The following is a 14054-nucleotide window of genomic DNA, read 5'->3' on the forward strand; positions in this document are numbered from 1 at the left end:
GTTATATACCACGTCAGATGGGAGAATACGGTAGGTTCAATGAACATCCCAATTCATCTTATCTGATCAAAATTTCTTGAGAGAAAATATCAATTACACTAAAACCAAGGGAACACACCATTTCTGAAAAGAAAAAAACGATTCGTCCTATTGAGAAGAGGAGAGAGAATTGAAGACTGATTTGAATCAAGACAAGAAAAGGTGATCTGGCAGTTGTTACACGGTTTTATCTGATCATTGTCGCGAGAAAAAGAGAAAGAAAAAGAGAGAAAGAGATAGACAATACAGTCTCATCATGTTCATTTTGCAGCGAAAAAGAGAAGATTCGTCTTCAAATTGTAATGTATAAGTGATACTAATACTGGCAAGACCTTGGTTTTTTTCTGTCGCGGAATTTAGAAAAATTGACAGTGAGTGATGAGAAGAAGATGGTTCACAAGTTCAATTTAATCAACTGATTCTAGTTGACAGACGGAAAAAAAAGAAAATGATCAAACAATCGAAAAATTGAAGAGTGAAAAAGAAAATGAGTTCATTGGTCTTATCAGTTCCAGATTGGAAAAAACAACAATTTTATAGACATATTTTTCTTCGATTCTACACCAAAATGTTGCGAAGGTGTTTGAAATGTGGATTGACGTTGAATTTTCATAAGCAGAACCAAACGAAACATGCCCAGCTTCTGTTCCTCATCGTGTCCTTCTTTGTCGAAGTCTGAACAGGAAACTATTTTCGTAACGGGTAATTGAAGAAATGTTTGGTTAGAAACGGATAAAATTCAACTCCAAATATCCGACAATTTCAACATTTTCTTAGTTTTTGAATTAATTTTTCGTTTTCGAGTTATTCCATATTTCTTGGTGCTTCTGTATTGTCTAGGCACCTTTTTCCGAAAGTTTTCCCCAACATTTTCCGATTTTATCTCAGCCCAGCATCCGTAACTTTTAATTTTAACTGATTTCAATATCAGAAATCAGTGATAGTTTCAAGCCAACTATTTTTAATTTTGCCGCCCGCTACAATCAGACAAATCAAACAGATCTTGAACTTTTAGGATAATTTTCAAAGGTCGGCAGTATTATTTTAAATGGATACAACAACAAAAGACCGCCCGAAAAATCGGCTTACCGAGAGAATGGATTACATATCCCCCGAATGAAAAGTAATGTTTTCAATGTTCAGACCAGTGAAAAATGTTTCCTTCAGTTTCAAAATTGTCTGTTATTTCAACAGAATCGATGAATTCCTTGAAATCTGTATCTTCAAAAATTAATTTGACAAAAGAAGATTATGAAAGTACTCCATTTATTCACGTTGAACGGGTGAGCTTGAACAAAAATGGTAATTGAGATGATCTGATGTTCAGATGATCTGGCTTCTTCGATTGGATTTTATAAACTCGAAAGGATGGGCGAGACGAATAAATAACATGGTTACAGGAATTTTTCTGATTTCGAGTAATGTTCATTCTTTTCGAATTTTATTTTTGAAAATAAAAAAAAACTTGAGGTATTTACTACCTCGGATTCATGGCGAAGACAATGTTCTACAAGTCATCGTTCTATGTTTTGGACATGTCACTTCAACTTCTCAGTATGATTTGGCATTTTGAGTCAATTCTTTCAACGGTTTGTTGAATTGAATCTCAATCAAAGTTTCCATTTTTCAATTTTCCAGATCTTTCTGGCCTATTGGCAATTGAGTGGACAACTGGAGGGACTGAAGATAAAGTTAGAAGTTTGTCAAAATTTCAAAGGAGCCAGAAGTAAAACGAAACAACTTTATGGTACTGAATACAATTCATTCTAAACTTCAATGCAACTTCAAGACGTTTTCAGATGGTGCTCGTTGGTTTCTCATTTTGTATGTGATTACTACAGTATTCAATATCTGTTACTCGGCAAAGTTCTACTTTGAAAAATCTCATTCAGTTTGGGCCGTTCTGATTTCAGAGGTTTTTACAATAAAACAAACCCATCCAATTGAATAATTCCAGATGTTTTATTATAAACAACTCCGTTTTATAATGTCAATTATCAGTTCATACATGTACTCCGTATGGCTTACAACAACTTATGTTTTCGTCACTTATGCGAATGCTGCTTATTTCGAGGTTGCCTATTTTAATAAAGAAATTCGAAATCTTTCCGGTTCTCGGGCTGAAATAAAACGGAAACTATTGGAAAATATTGAAACATTCCGACTGATAAGTGAAGCTATTTCTGAATTAGATATGGTATTCCGTGTGAGTCATTGGGTATCCCTATCCCACAATTCTCCAATGATTCTTTCAGCTCTACACATTCGCAATGCTTGCTACAGTAATCCCAATTCTTATATTCACATTGATGATGCTCAATCAACATCTTTCTTCTGTCACTGACTTTCTCATCTGTGCTCCATTCATTCTTTTTTGTATTTGTGCATTCTGTTCTGTCACAATTGCACCTGCTCGTGTACACGAAAAATGTCAGAATCTTAAACATTCATTGTGTCGAAACAAGGATATCTGGCAGCCTCATGATCCAGAAATCTATCAACTTGCATCAGCTTTATCTAGTCATTGTGAACAAAATGGACTAGGAATTTCCATTTGGGGATTCGCAACACTATCACGGCCGTTAATTTTGGGAGTAAGATTTTGAATCGAGTTATTGAAAATCGAAAATGTTTTCAGACTCTATCAGCGACTGCTATGATGATGTCTCTGTTGACAGACTTGAAACCAGAAAGAATAATCGAAGTGGAAGTTGAAGAAGGAAATTGAAAACTGTTGATTTCTCTGAAATAAATTGGTTTTATCATGAATAACTCACTACATGTCAAAACAAATTCGAATTTTTGAAACATTTTCCCCTCATCTCAAACTTGAAGAGTTCAGTGATCTATCAGAGTTCATCATCTATTTTCTCTTTTATCTTTCTCATCTTTTCATCTTTTCCCTACCGAATTCCCATGACGATGCTCTTCATTCTTTTTCGAACAAGAAACATTTGTTCCGAAAAAAAACCTGCTCCTAAATCTCTAGAAGTTTTTTCTAAGATAGAGAAATGGGAATTGCCGCAAAAATGATAAAACGAATTGAATTCCCAGGCGAATGACGTCTTCTTCTTCCCGCTCTTCTTCCACTTTGTGTCTTTTCTCTTCATTTTTCTTTCTATTTTCGTGCATGTCCCTTCCCACAAATGCAATTTTTCCAACTCATTTTCAGCTCATCCCTAAATTCATTCCAACCTCATTTTCTTATTTCAGAACCTACCGTAATCTTGTTCCAGCATGTTCATCTTTTCACAATTTATCATTTTTCTTTGTCTTTTGTTCAACGACGTCAATTGTCTTGGTGGAAAACCGTTCCACGTGGCACGAAGAGATATGACTGGAAAGAATTATGCCGTGTTGGCATTGTGTGATGATTCATCAAAAGGGCATCACATAAATGTGACTTTGAGTTTAAGAAATGACGCTGGAGATAATCTGGAAATCGTTCATTTCCGGAACTCAAAAGAACCAATTGAGGTAAGAATACCAGTATTCCGTTTCAGAGAATGAATGTCCGGGGAGATCAACTCGACAAAAATAGACTATTCTTAATTTTTCATTCAGATCGAAGACCATTCTGCTCATAATATCACAGAAGTTGTTCTAACTGCTGACGCTGCACCAGTTCCATATAACATTCAGAAGGTTTCCGTCAGAATTCGTGATAAGTGAGCAATATTTGATTCCTTCAATGTATTACTTCTACCATAATTTCAGTCTTTTCAAACTTCATGTCAACCAAGAATGTGATGACGAAGACGAATTCATCACATCTAAAACTCAACAGACATTTTGGAGTCGACGAATTGATTGTGAAAGGTTTGAAGATGTTCACTTCTATCGTGGATACCCTTGTATTTTCAGAAAAGATGTTTACTGTGACGATCGTCATGACGAATTTCTGGGATGTGAATCAGTATTTGTCTATCACATGTCATGGAAACGTGGAGCCACTGGAAGGATTTAATGATCTCATCCTGATTTTTTCTATTTATTTTGCTTGTCAATTGTAGACGGTTTATAACTGAAACCATCAAATGGTTCAACTGTAGTTTTTACATGTACTTACCCGTACACTGGTCTAATGACTAAACCGATAAATGCTTGTTTTCTTGAAGGAGCTGTTCTCAAATATAAGTGTTCCAGATATTAGTATTCGATATTGGTTTAGGTGGGAATCCGAATAGATCAAACTATTTTGTCTTGAAGAATTCGTTGGATCATAAACTTTTCAGACTTCTCAGACAAGCGTAATCAGAAAATGCAGATCACCGTTTTCCGAAACTCCATACCACTGAAAACAGCAGTCAAAGTCTTGAAACTGTCTAATTTATTGCCTGTTTCACCTATTTCTAAGCACTATTTAGCAGGTTATAATCCACTGTTTACACACAAAAATGCTCCGTTTTCCGCGCACCTTTTCCAATTTCTTTTTTGTTTTTTCTTCTTTTGCCGACAACTCTTTCTTCCATTATTATGCTAATCACTCATTTTTCCCCTGATCTTTCTTTCTGTTCTCTTCCGGAACTCTGCAAGTTTCTGTCAATTTCTGTCTCATAAGCGTAGAATCTAGTGATCATACAGCAATGCAGCTAATTTCACAAGAATTTATTCAATTTATGTTTGTATTTGATCATGTGCATTTGCATGTAGACACGATTTCATTTCGATTTCAAATGTTGGGATAAGATACTCATACCGTACCTAGTCGCTCGCTACTGGTATGATCTTCTTAGAAAAAAAAGAAGATCAATTGTCAAGATAAGAAGTTTTGAATGCCAGTTTTCTAGAAATATTGATAGATTTAACTTCTTCATCATCCATGCATTAACCATAAATCAATTCAGATATTTCAAAAATCAAAGGGTCTTTTCACTTAAAAATATTCAGAAACCCGCCCAACTAAACAATTTGAAACGACTCTCCCAACTAGTTTTTTTCCATAGTTTTTATCGTTTTTTCTTGACTTTCATAAAGCCATACCCTCCTCTTATCACTTTTTACCCTTTTTCACCTTCACGTGTCTCTATACCAGATCCATCAACGCGCGGGCGGCACACTCTACAAGTTGTGCTCTCCAAATGTGTGCTCTTTTCCTCTTTTCTTCTTTTCTGCTCCCAAAAATTTCTGTTTGTCCTGACTCCCGTCTCGGGAAGGTAGAGACGTGGAAATACAGTAGGAATTCGAGAAATTCAGAGAAAAAGAGACGAAGAGACGTCACAGTGATTGGATTGGATTGTGGTAGAGCCGCCGCGCTACCACGCAAAAAATACAGTTGCTCTATGATCGATTCCACCCGCCCGTCTCTCATTTTGCTCTCTTCTAGGGAATCTCCTTTTGAACACTTATTTCCATTTTTGATTTCAGAATTTCCGTTTTAACCTCTATAAATTTTTATTAGTTGTGAAACATCAGAAATTACTATGACTCACAAACCAGATTGTTTTCATCACGTAAGATAAAGTAGAACTGATTCAAAAAATCATCAGAGCCACAAATAAAAGTTATTTCTAATAGAGACCTTCTATCAGAAATTTATGTCTACCACGTTAAAAGCTTTTCATTATTATTTCTTGGTTACAGTAACCCACCAAACCTTTGTTTTAGAATGTATTCCATCTCATAGATGACATCTAGAAAAGAGACGATTTTCTAGAATAGTACTCACTCGAATAAAAAAGTTCATACTACTGACCCCTCTCTACGAAATCCGATACACTCTTCAACTCACGAAAGTTGTTTTTTTTTGCAAAAGAATTCAATCGTCCCTTCTTCACGAGAAGAGCGAATAACAAGTAAAAAAACACTTGACCCGTGTCTACAGTAAGAACTATGAAGTACTGTAGAAACAACACATACTTTCGTTTATCCGCGCAAAAAGACTATCTTGAATTCGCCCACTTCTCTTCTTGATTGCGATGGCTACGACAGATAACACGAAGAAAAGAGGAAGAAAATTACCTGATAATGGGCAGTTTTTCATCACTCCGCCGCCGGGGGTATAGCTCAGTGGTAGAGCGCTCCCTTAGCATGGGAGAGGGCTGGGGTTCAATTCCCCATACCTCCAGAAACTTTTTCAACTTTTCTTAGTTCTAAAAATAGTAGATTATTGCTTGCTTTACAAATTAAAAGCAGAACTTGTGAAAACTGGAATATAAAATAAAATTAGCTCATGTTTCTGTGAGGTGAAAAAAGAGCCTAGTACCGCCGAATTGTTTACTGTTCTGTTCGCCAGCGCAGATGTTAAATAAAAACTTTACCATTGCTTACTTTCGCGTACATTTTTACCCCCATCTATCTAACCTTCTTTACTCTTGGTTTCTTCTACATTCTTGTTCGCCCACTCAAAAAGTCCAAATTTTAATGTTTTATTTCATTTCAGATCATCATGAAAGAGCCCTGTTTCCGATGCAAACGACCGACTTATTTCAATGACAAAGTGAGTTTTTAACGATAAATACATCAAGAAAAAACCAAGAAATATTCTAGATGGGACCACTGAAAGATGGATCAATGTTCCATAAAGGATGTTTCAAATGCTGGATTTGTGGAACTAGATTGTCTCTCAAAACGTATCACAATAATAGAAATGATAATACTGATCTCGAGGTAGTATTGAACAGTTCCTCTTCATCTTTTTATAATTTTTAATTTCAGGTTTACTGTGCGGGTCACGTACCAACTCCAGGACCACATGATCCAATTCCACATCGATCAAATCTTCTTTTCTCTCCAAAAACAAAGGGAGAATATCCACATAATTTGATGAGACCTGCTGGACCAACATAATATGAATCACACTTTCAAATCATTTGAAATTCTGAAAATTGATTGTTTAAAACCGCTCTTCTCTCTCATTCTCTCTCTTTTCCATCGCCTCTTCTATCCCAATTCATTTGTGAATTCGCTACTGTTTGGCTTGTATTATATAAACTTTACGATTTTTTAAAATTCCCATTCTAAAAAACGAAATTCATCATTTTCTGTTCTCCTATCAGAAATGATTCGAAAATCTGGAAATTCGTTTTAAAAATGTTTGAGCTAGGGTACCTCTCGCTAGAATACTAGCAGAATACTAGCAAAAAATTGAGCTAACACTTTCTGAATTGCCATACTGAAAATCGTCTATGTATCGACGAAGTCATCAAAGCTTATTATCTGAAGGGAAGGTAACGGTTCTCACGTTTCAATGCAGTTTACAGAACCTTGTTGAACGTGGATTTCTGTCTCGAGCAAGTCTACTTTGTGCGTTTGTTTGACAATTTGAACAATGAGAAGAATGGCATGATTAGGTACTTCCAAAGTGCTATAATCATGCGATACGCGAGGATGAAAACCAATTTTTTGAAGCGCGGAGTGGGAAGTGTGAACATAACGAAGAATGAACATTAAAAAGGTGAGTTCCATAGTTGATCGTGGCGTCTCGGTCTCACTCACTTCTGACGTTGCCTTCTGGACGCTTCTTACAATACGAAGGAAGCTAGGGGTTTCTTTCAGATCAAAATCTTATAGGACACGTCATAGACATGACCTACATACGTACCATGGTTCAAGCTATGAGTTTGTTCCCCAATCAGATGGAAAATCGGCGTTCTTTAGTTCAGGAAAAGTTTTGATTGAAAGACACGTCATAGGCGTGACCTACAGTAGCGAGCATAAGTGAGTACCCCTAGGTACTTTTATGTGTAACTCAGCTGAATCATGTCCGTTTTGCCTAAACTTTTTTTTGATAGGAAGCCAAAATATTCAGCAATACGAATATAGGTTTTTTGAAAAACTTCCATCACTGATTTTTTCGATAATCGATTTTTCCTGATCTTGATTTGAAAATCCGAAAAAAAACTTTTTATTTTTCTCTTGGTGTTATTGAGTTTTTGATGTCAAAATGATGGAACATGTTCAAATAAACAAAAAATTATGTTGAATTGGCTTCTCAACTCCTGAGCATCGCACTAGAGCTCCAGAAGTCAAAAGTAATGCATTCGAAAAAATCTTCATAACTCATCAAAAAAGGGTTAAAATTAGCCGAAACATGCACCAAAAGACGTGTCTTGTGTTTTTCTACAAACCAACATCAAAAAATTACAGATTAAGAAAAAATAATTTTTCTAATTTTTTCACTAAAAATTTTTTTAATTCCTATTTTTTCTCAATTTCTGGTATTTTGTGACTACAACAAGAACAAGGAACACATAAATGTGTTTTATTATGTGTGATAAAGCATCTTGCATGCAGTATTTGAAAGTTATGTTTGTTTTTCATCCAGAAAATACCAGAAATTGAGAAAAAATAGAAATTTAAAAAAAAATTTTAGTGAAAAAATTAGAAAAATTATTTTTTCTTAATCTGTAATTTTTTGATGTTGGTTTGTAGAAAAACTCAAGACACGTCTCTTGGTGCATGTTTTGGCTAATTTGAAACCTTTTTTGATGAGTTATAAAGATTTTTTCGAATGCACTACTTTTGACTTCTGGAGCTCTAGCACGATGCTCAGGAGTTGAGAAGCCAATTCAACATAATTTTTTGTTTATTTGAACATGTTCCATCATTTTGACATCAAAAACTCAATAACTCCAAGAGAAAAATAAAAAGTTTTTTTTCGGATTTTCCAATCAAGATCAGGAAAAATCGATTATCGAAAAAATCAGTGATGGAAGTTTTTCAAAAAACCTATATTCGTATTGCTGAATATTTTGGCTTCCTTTCAAAAAAAAGTTTAGGCAAAACGGCCATGATTCAGCTGAGTTACACATAAAAGTACCTAGGGGTACTCACTTATGCTCGCTACTGTACGTGCATAACCACCATGGTTCAAGCTACGAGTTAGTCCTTCAATCGAATAAAAAAGCGTTGCATGAGTACTGTAGTTCGGAAAAAGTTCTGATTGGAAAACACGTCATATGCGTGACCTACGTACCACGTACCATGGTTCAACGATGAGCATTTTCGGCTGCGAGACGTTTCGAAATCAGACATTTCGAAACCAGACGTTTCGAAAGTAGACTTTAAAAATTTACTGAAAAATGAGCTCTTTTCTGTTTAATTTTACTCGGATCCTCAAGGCTCCGGGATATTTCGAAATCTTAAGAATACTATTTTTCAAAAAACATTTCGAGCTAAAAGTATTTGCATTTCTGGACTAAAGATCACCTATATCTTCTAAGCTCCAGCAAGAATCATATACTCACAGTTTGCATTCGACGTGTGCGAGTCTGAAGTTGTTTCTTCTTTTCCTTCTAAAATATTTTCCTTCTAAAAAATCAAAATTCACAGTTTATTCCTTTTCGCTTATTCTTTTCTGGAGGAAGCTATGAATGGAATGACCATCTTGATTTTTGCCGGGCGCTGCAGGTAACTGCTTTGAATCGGAGAGCGTGCAGAAGGTGACTTTATTCAACATAAAGTCGTTTTTTCTCTCAATAAATATATGGAATATACATAAGAACATGTGTTCTTCCTCCGTTAATATTTCTACAACTTGCGCGAAAAGACGATACCATCTACAAATGAGGGAGAGTGTCAAGGGTCAGTTTCTCGCTTCAGTCAATCTATCTTCATCATCATCGACATGCATTCTTCTCCGGTATTTCCATATTTACACTTTTCTTCATCCCCTTCGGTATTAAATATGTGTTCTTGGCCTAGAGTGAACTTTGAAACTGTGTATTGGTGTTCTCACCTGGATCCACACAAAATCAATCTCAGATTTACTCTCTTTTTTAAATTCAGTCGTACGAAGACTTTTAGTTGTGTTTCTAACACTCAATAAGGTTGCAAAACTTCAGAATTTCAGATAACATACTATAGCACTTCATAACAAAACTTTCCTTTTCTATTGAAATTCTGAGTCTGTTTGGAATCAAAATAAAGGAAAATACCCGTTGCTGGTATTGGCAGTGGTCACTAATTAAAGCCCACTATTCTCAGAAACCGCTTCGATGTTTTTCACTTTTTCCTCTTCCGCTTTTATCTTATTCAGCTGTTTTTTCTCATTTTCTTATTTGACTTTTTCTCTTTTTTCACCTTGAAAAGCATTTATTTTTCAAATTTGAAATTATTTGGTCAACCAAGAAAACTAGTTACAAATTTCTATCCGGAGTTTGTATCTTTCACTTATTATTTATTCCCTTTTCCTTTTATTTCAGCACAGAAAAATAACATGTACTAGTTGTTTTTGCTCTTGTTGTGTTGACGATCATCGAGAAATACTGAAAATAACGGCGTCTTTCTTCACTTTTACTCTATTTCTCTCTTTCCCTTTTTGATCATTTTTCTGACTGCAGAAAGCTTTTAGAACTCGTGCTGGAAAATATAGTGACATTTATTGAAATTGATATTTTGATTCTATTTTTCAACTCAAAAATATTTATGATTAATCGTGTTGTCGGCTGCTACATTTTAAGAGAAGATGTTGCCATTCCGAAAAAGTATACAAGCCAATGTGAAATCAAAAATCCCGGAAATCTTAGAGAACTTCTGGAAACTATTCGATTCATTTGCAATTTCTCTACACAGTAATCCTCTTAATAAGTATTTGTTGTCTCTCATTTTAACTTATTTTTACCCAATTAAATTATATTTCAGTTGTAAGAATTGTTGTAAAAAACAGCACTGTTTTAATAACCTACAGAATCATATATGTCCTCCCATGCCATTTTTCTCTCATTTACTTAACTTTCAAGGACTTTTTTTTTGAAAATAGATTCCAAAGTATGTAGTTGTAAAACTGTTTCAGAATCACCGATTAGATCAATCCGTATCATCCATCAATTCTATATTTCAAACTTCAATAAACTCTCAGAACTTTTCAAAAATAGCTGTTCATTGCGTAGTAAATGTTCACATATTCGCATTAAGAGTAATCTATTCTATTGGTTCTCAGTATATTCCAGTACAACACACTTTCAAAAATGTGTTATTCTCTCCCTCATTTTCAGCCCAAATGGGTAGTATTCAATCTGTTTTCGACTCACTTCCACTTCCACGAAACTACTCATTTTCCTGCAAATTCCACTCAACAAAACTCAATAAGTCATGCGTTTAAACGCCTTTTCGTTTATGAGATCTCACATTCTAAGTCCCCAAATAATCTTTTCGGCGAAACAATTTTTTGCACCTGCTCCAGTAATTCTCTCTTCGTTATTTTACCCTCGATCTGCCAATCTTTCTCCTTTTTCTTTCCGAAATTAAATTTTTCATTTCTATACTAATGTCAGTTTTACATTCACCCATTTCTCGTAATTTATACGACATTTCCTTGATTCTGACCATAAAATAGAGGTATTTTTTATTGAATTCAATCAAGTAAAAGCTCTTCCAATATCCATTTATTACTATTTCTTCTCTCTTCTTTTTCTTCGTTTTTGATTCTTGACGGCAGAACTTTTTTCCCGTTTTTCCTCTTGTGTCCCTTCTAAAAGCAATGCATATATCCGCCTTTTCTCTGCTATTTTTGCTTGGTGATGTGCAGAAAAAAAGAGAAAAACGGGCTCAGTTTGCAAAAAAGAGCCGAATGATGGCTCAGTTGGGAGTAGAATAAAGGACCGGACCGCTGTATGTTTTTATGTGTTTTCGTCTGAAAACCACGTGTTCTCTCGTATGTTTTCTGAGGTATATTGTACTTCAAAACAACTTTTCAACAAAAGTTGTCGGGAATTTATTGTATTTCAATTGGTTTAATTCAGTATACGGTATTTTTTGGCTCCGTCAAACAGAAAAGAATCTACGAAGTTCAGAAGTAATAGCTGAAAATGGAAAAGTTAATACTTATATTTTAGTTGAAAACTCATTCAATTTCGATTGTTTTGTCTTTACTTTGATGTATATCATGTTCCTCCCACTATATAACCTCGTCTTTTACTTGAAATTGTCTTGTTAGGCACTTGCTCAAGTCTTCATTGATTTTTTAAAAGTTGCTTTCTTTATGATCAAATGAATAAACAGAAGGATCTTATTAGTCAGTTAGTCTGTATAATTTAGAAAAGATATAATATGGAGTTTGCTTCTGATTTCTGTATTTTATATAGTTTGTTCTGAAAAATCAACTTTTTGCAAAAAGTCAGCTGATAAAACGACAGACTCTTGAAAATGTTCTGTTTTTCATTTTCTTCTATTTTTCAATAAAATATTCTGCTCCATCATTTCCGGTTTTCACTGAAATTGAAAGAAGAAGGGGCGACAGGCGGTGCCATTTTGAAATTCTTTTCACGTCATTTCATATTATTCTTTGTTTTCGTTTTGCTTCTCTCTACCCCTCTTTCGTGTCTTTTAATTTTAGTTTGTGCTTGAATTTTCAGAATTCCGGATTTTTTAATTCGACTTCCTTAAGTCATCTTTCTCTAGGCACTTGTCGTTCCTTTCGAGGGTTTCATGGAAAAACTGGATCTGTTTTTTCTTAATCTGGGAAAGGAAACGAGAAGGCGGAAGTTAGAAATGTCGACTTTTGTGAAAGTGTATGTGTTCGAATCTTCAATTTAAAAAGAGAGAGAGAGAGGATCAGTGAGCATCCATGAAAAGAGCTGCTGGACATAACAGATTTCCTGGAAAAAAGAGAGGTTATGGGGAAAGTAACGACCGAAATAGAGAATGGAAGTGACAGAAAATGAAATCATGAAGACTGATTTTAAATCAAAAGAATCATCTCTGATTATTTTGATCGTTTCGTTGGAAGTTCCGAACAATTGATGGTAAAACGGAAGACAGAGAATTCTTACAAGACTGCAGCTAATTTGAAACGTAAGGAAACTTTCAGAATCTCTAACTCATGACCTTTAAAATTATCTGTCATAGAATTCAGCTTCGATAAGTACTCAGTATTTTCAGAATCTTGGAGTTGGTTACCAGAGAATCATTTTTGAAACAAAAGTTGTATAATTTAAACTAATTTCTACTGAGTCAGCGTCTATTAAAGTTTCTAAAACTGTTGTCCACTCTACCCAATTAGTAATTTGACAGTCCGCTTTAACAATCAAGCAGTTTTTCTCCAAGTTTCCAGGTAACCTGCCCTGCAGAAAACATCATTCCTTTAATGTTTCTGCTGACTTACTGTACTTTTCCGTTTTCTCTTTTGGTTTCTCCATTTAATCATAATGTTTTTTCTTCTTATTTTCTATTGTTCTTTTCCTATTCGTTCTCTGTTCATACTTTCACTTTTCTTTAACAAAAGGACCTTTTTGTGCACATTAGTACGTCTCTTTCTTCATGCTTTTTGCTTTTTTCTAGCCGACTCCAAGAGAAATATTGACTGAGAATACGGGTTAGAGAGTTAGAGAAAGTTGAGTAAGGCCACTCTGCAAAATGACTATTTTCTCTTCTTTTTTGCAGAAAAGTCGGTTCTTTTTTGCGGAATTTTCGAGTAATTCATTTTAGTAAGGATTCAGTCAAAGAAGGATTTCAATTTGAAATGGATATGAAATAGAATGAAAGAGATGAGGAGAGAAATGGAATTTATTCAAAAGGGCCATAATTATGTATGCACATGAAAACTGGAAAACTTGAGAAGACGAAAACTTTTCACTTTTGCTCCTTCTTTTCACTTGCTTTCAATCGACTTTCAAAGGTTTTTTGGGGCGTATTTCAACAGAATTCTTCTCAAATGACTCTGCAGAGATCAAAAGATCAAGAGGATTGAGTTCTGAATCTGCAGAAAAATTGACACCAAAGTGCATTTCTTTCATTTTTTCCCCTAACTTCTGTTATCAAACCGAACTTTTTCTCTTATAAATCCTCTGTCACACATGAAAAATTCCTTTGTCACAGTTTGTAATAATACCGTAATCCCATATGCATCTCCTGCTTTTTTTGCCTTTCTTTTAAATTCTATAAAACCAAAAGAATCAAACTATTTAAAAACATTTTTTATTTTTATCAGACAAAAAATACATTTAAAATGAGTCATTGGCAGCTGTATCAAACCCATTCTTTGTGGAGTCTGGTTTCTTGGTTTGCCTGAAACAGGTTGAAAACTGCACAGAACCTGACAATTCTTTATATTTCTAACATCGCAGGTTTCTTAA

The 14054-nt window shown here is 34.7% G+C and overlaps 3 protein-coding genes across 3 annotated transcripts; all 3 read left to right on the forward strand.

Moving 5' to 3' along the window:
* Nucleotides 1-1238: 1238 nt before the first annotated feature.
* Nucleotides 1239-2767, forward strand: GCK72_005989 (uncharacterized protein; the record flags this gene model as incomplete). Its single annotated transcript, XM_003109018.2, has 8 exons — nucleotides 1239-1322; nucleotides 1367-1457; nucleotides 1510-1628; nucleotides 1678-1786; nucleotides 1839-1954; nucleotides 1997-2245; nucleotides 2295-2633; nucleotides 2678-2767. The coding sequence occupies 8 exons, from the start codon at nucleotides 1239-1241 to the stop codon at nucleotides 2765-2767; spliced, it is 1197 nt and encodes a 398-aa protein (XP_003109066.2).
* Nucleotides 2768-3276: 509 nt separating this feature from the next.
* Nucleotides 3277-4006, forward strand: GCK72_005990 (uncharacterized protein; the record flags this gene model as incomplete). Its single annotated transcript, XM_003108737.2, has 4 exons — nucleotides 3277-3516; nucleotides 3604-3707; nucleotides 3757-3858; nucleotides 3904-4006. The coding sequence occupies 4 exons, from the start codon at nucleotides 3277-3279 to the stop codon at nucleotides 4004-4006; spliced, it is 549 nt and encodes a 182-aa protein (XP_003108785.2).
* A 2421-nt stretch (nucleotides 4007-6427) lies between these two features.
* Nucleotides 6428-6828, forward strand: GCK72_005991 (uncharacterized protein; the record flags this gene model as incomplete). The annotated part of the gene is made up of 3 exons (XM_003109054.2): nucleotides 6428-6478; nucleotides 6529-6648; nucleotides 6697-6828. 3 exons carry the CDS (start codon nucleotides 6428-6430, stop codon nucleotides 6826-6828), a joined length of 303 nt encoding a protein of 100 aa, XP_003109102.1.
* Between the last annotated feature and the right edge of the window lie 7226 nt (nucleotides 6829-14054).

This window comes from Caenorhabditis remanei, chromosome II, assembly GCF_010183535.1.
Source record: "Caenorhabditis remanei strain PX506 chromosome II, whole genome shotgun sequence".
Classification (NCBI taxonomy): domain Eukaryota; kingdom Metazoa; phylum Nematoda; class Chromadorea; order Rhabditida; family Rhabditidae; genus Caenorhabditis; species Caenorhabditis remanei.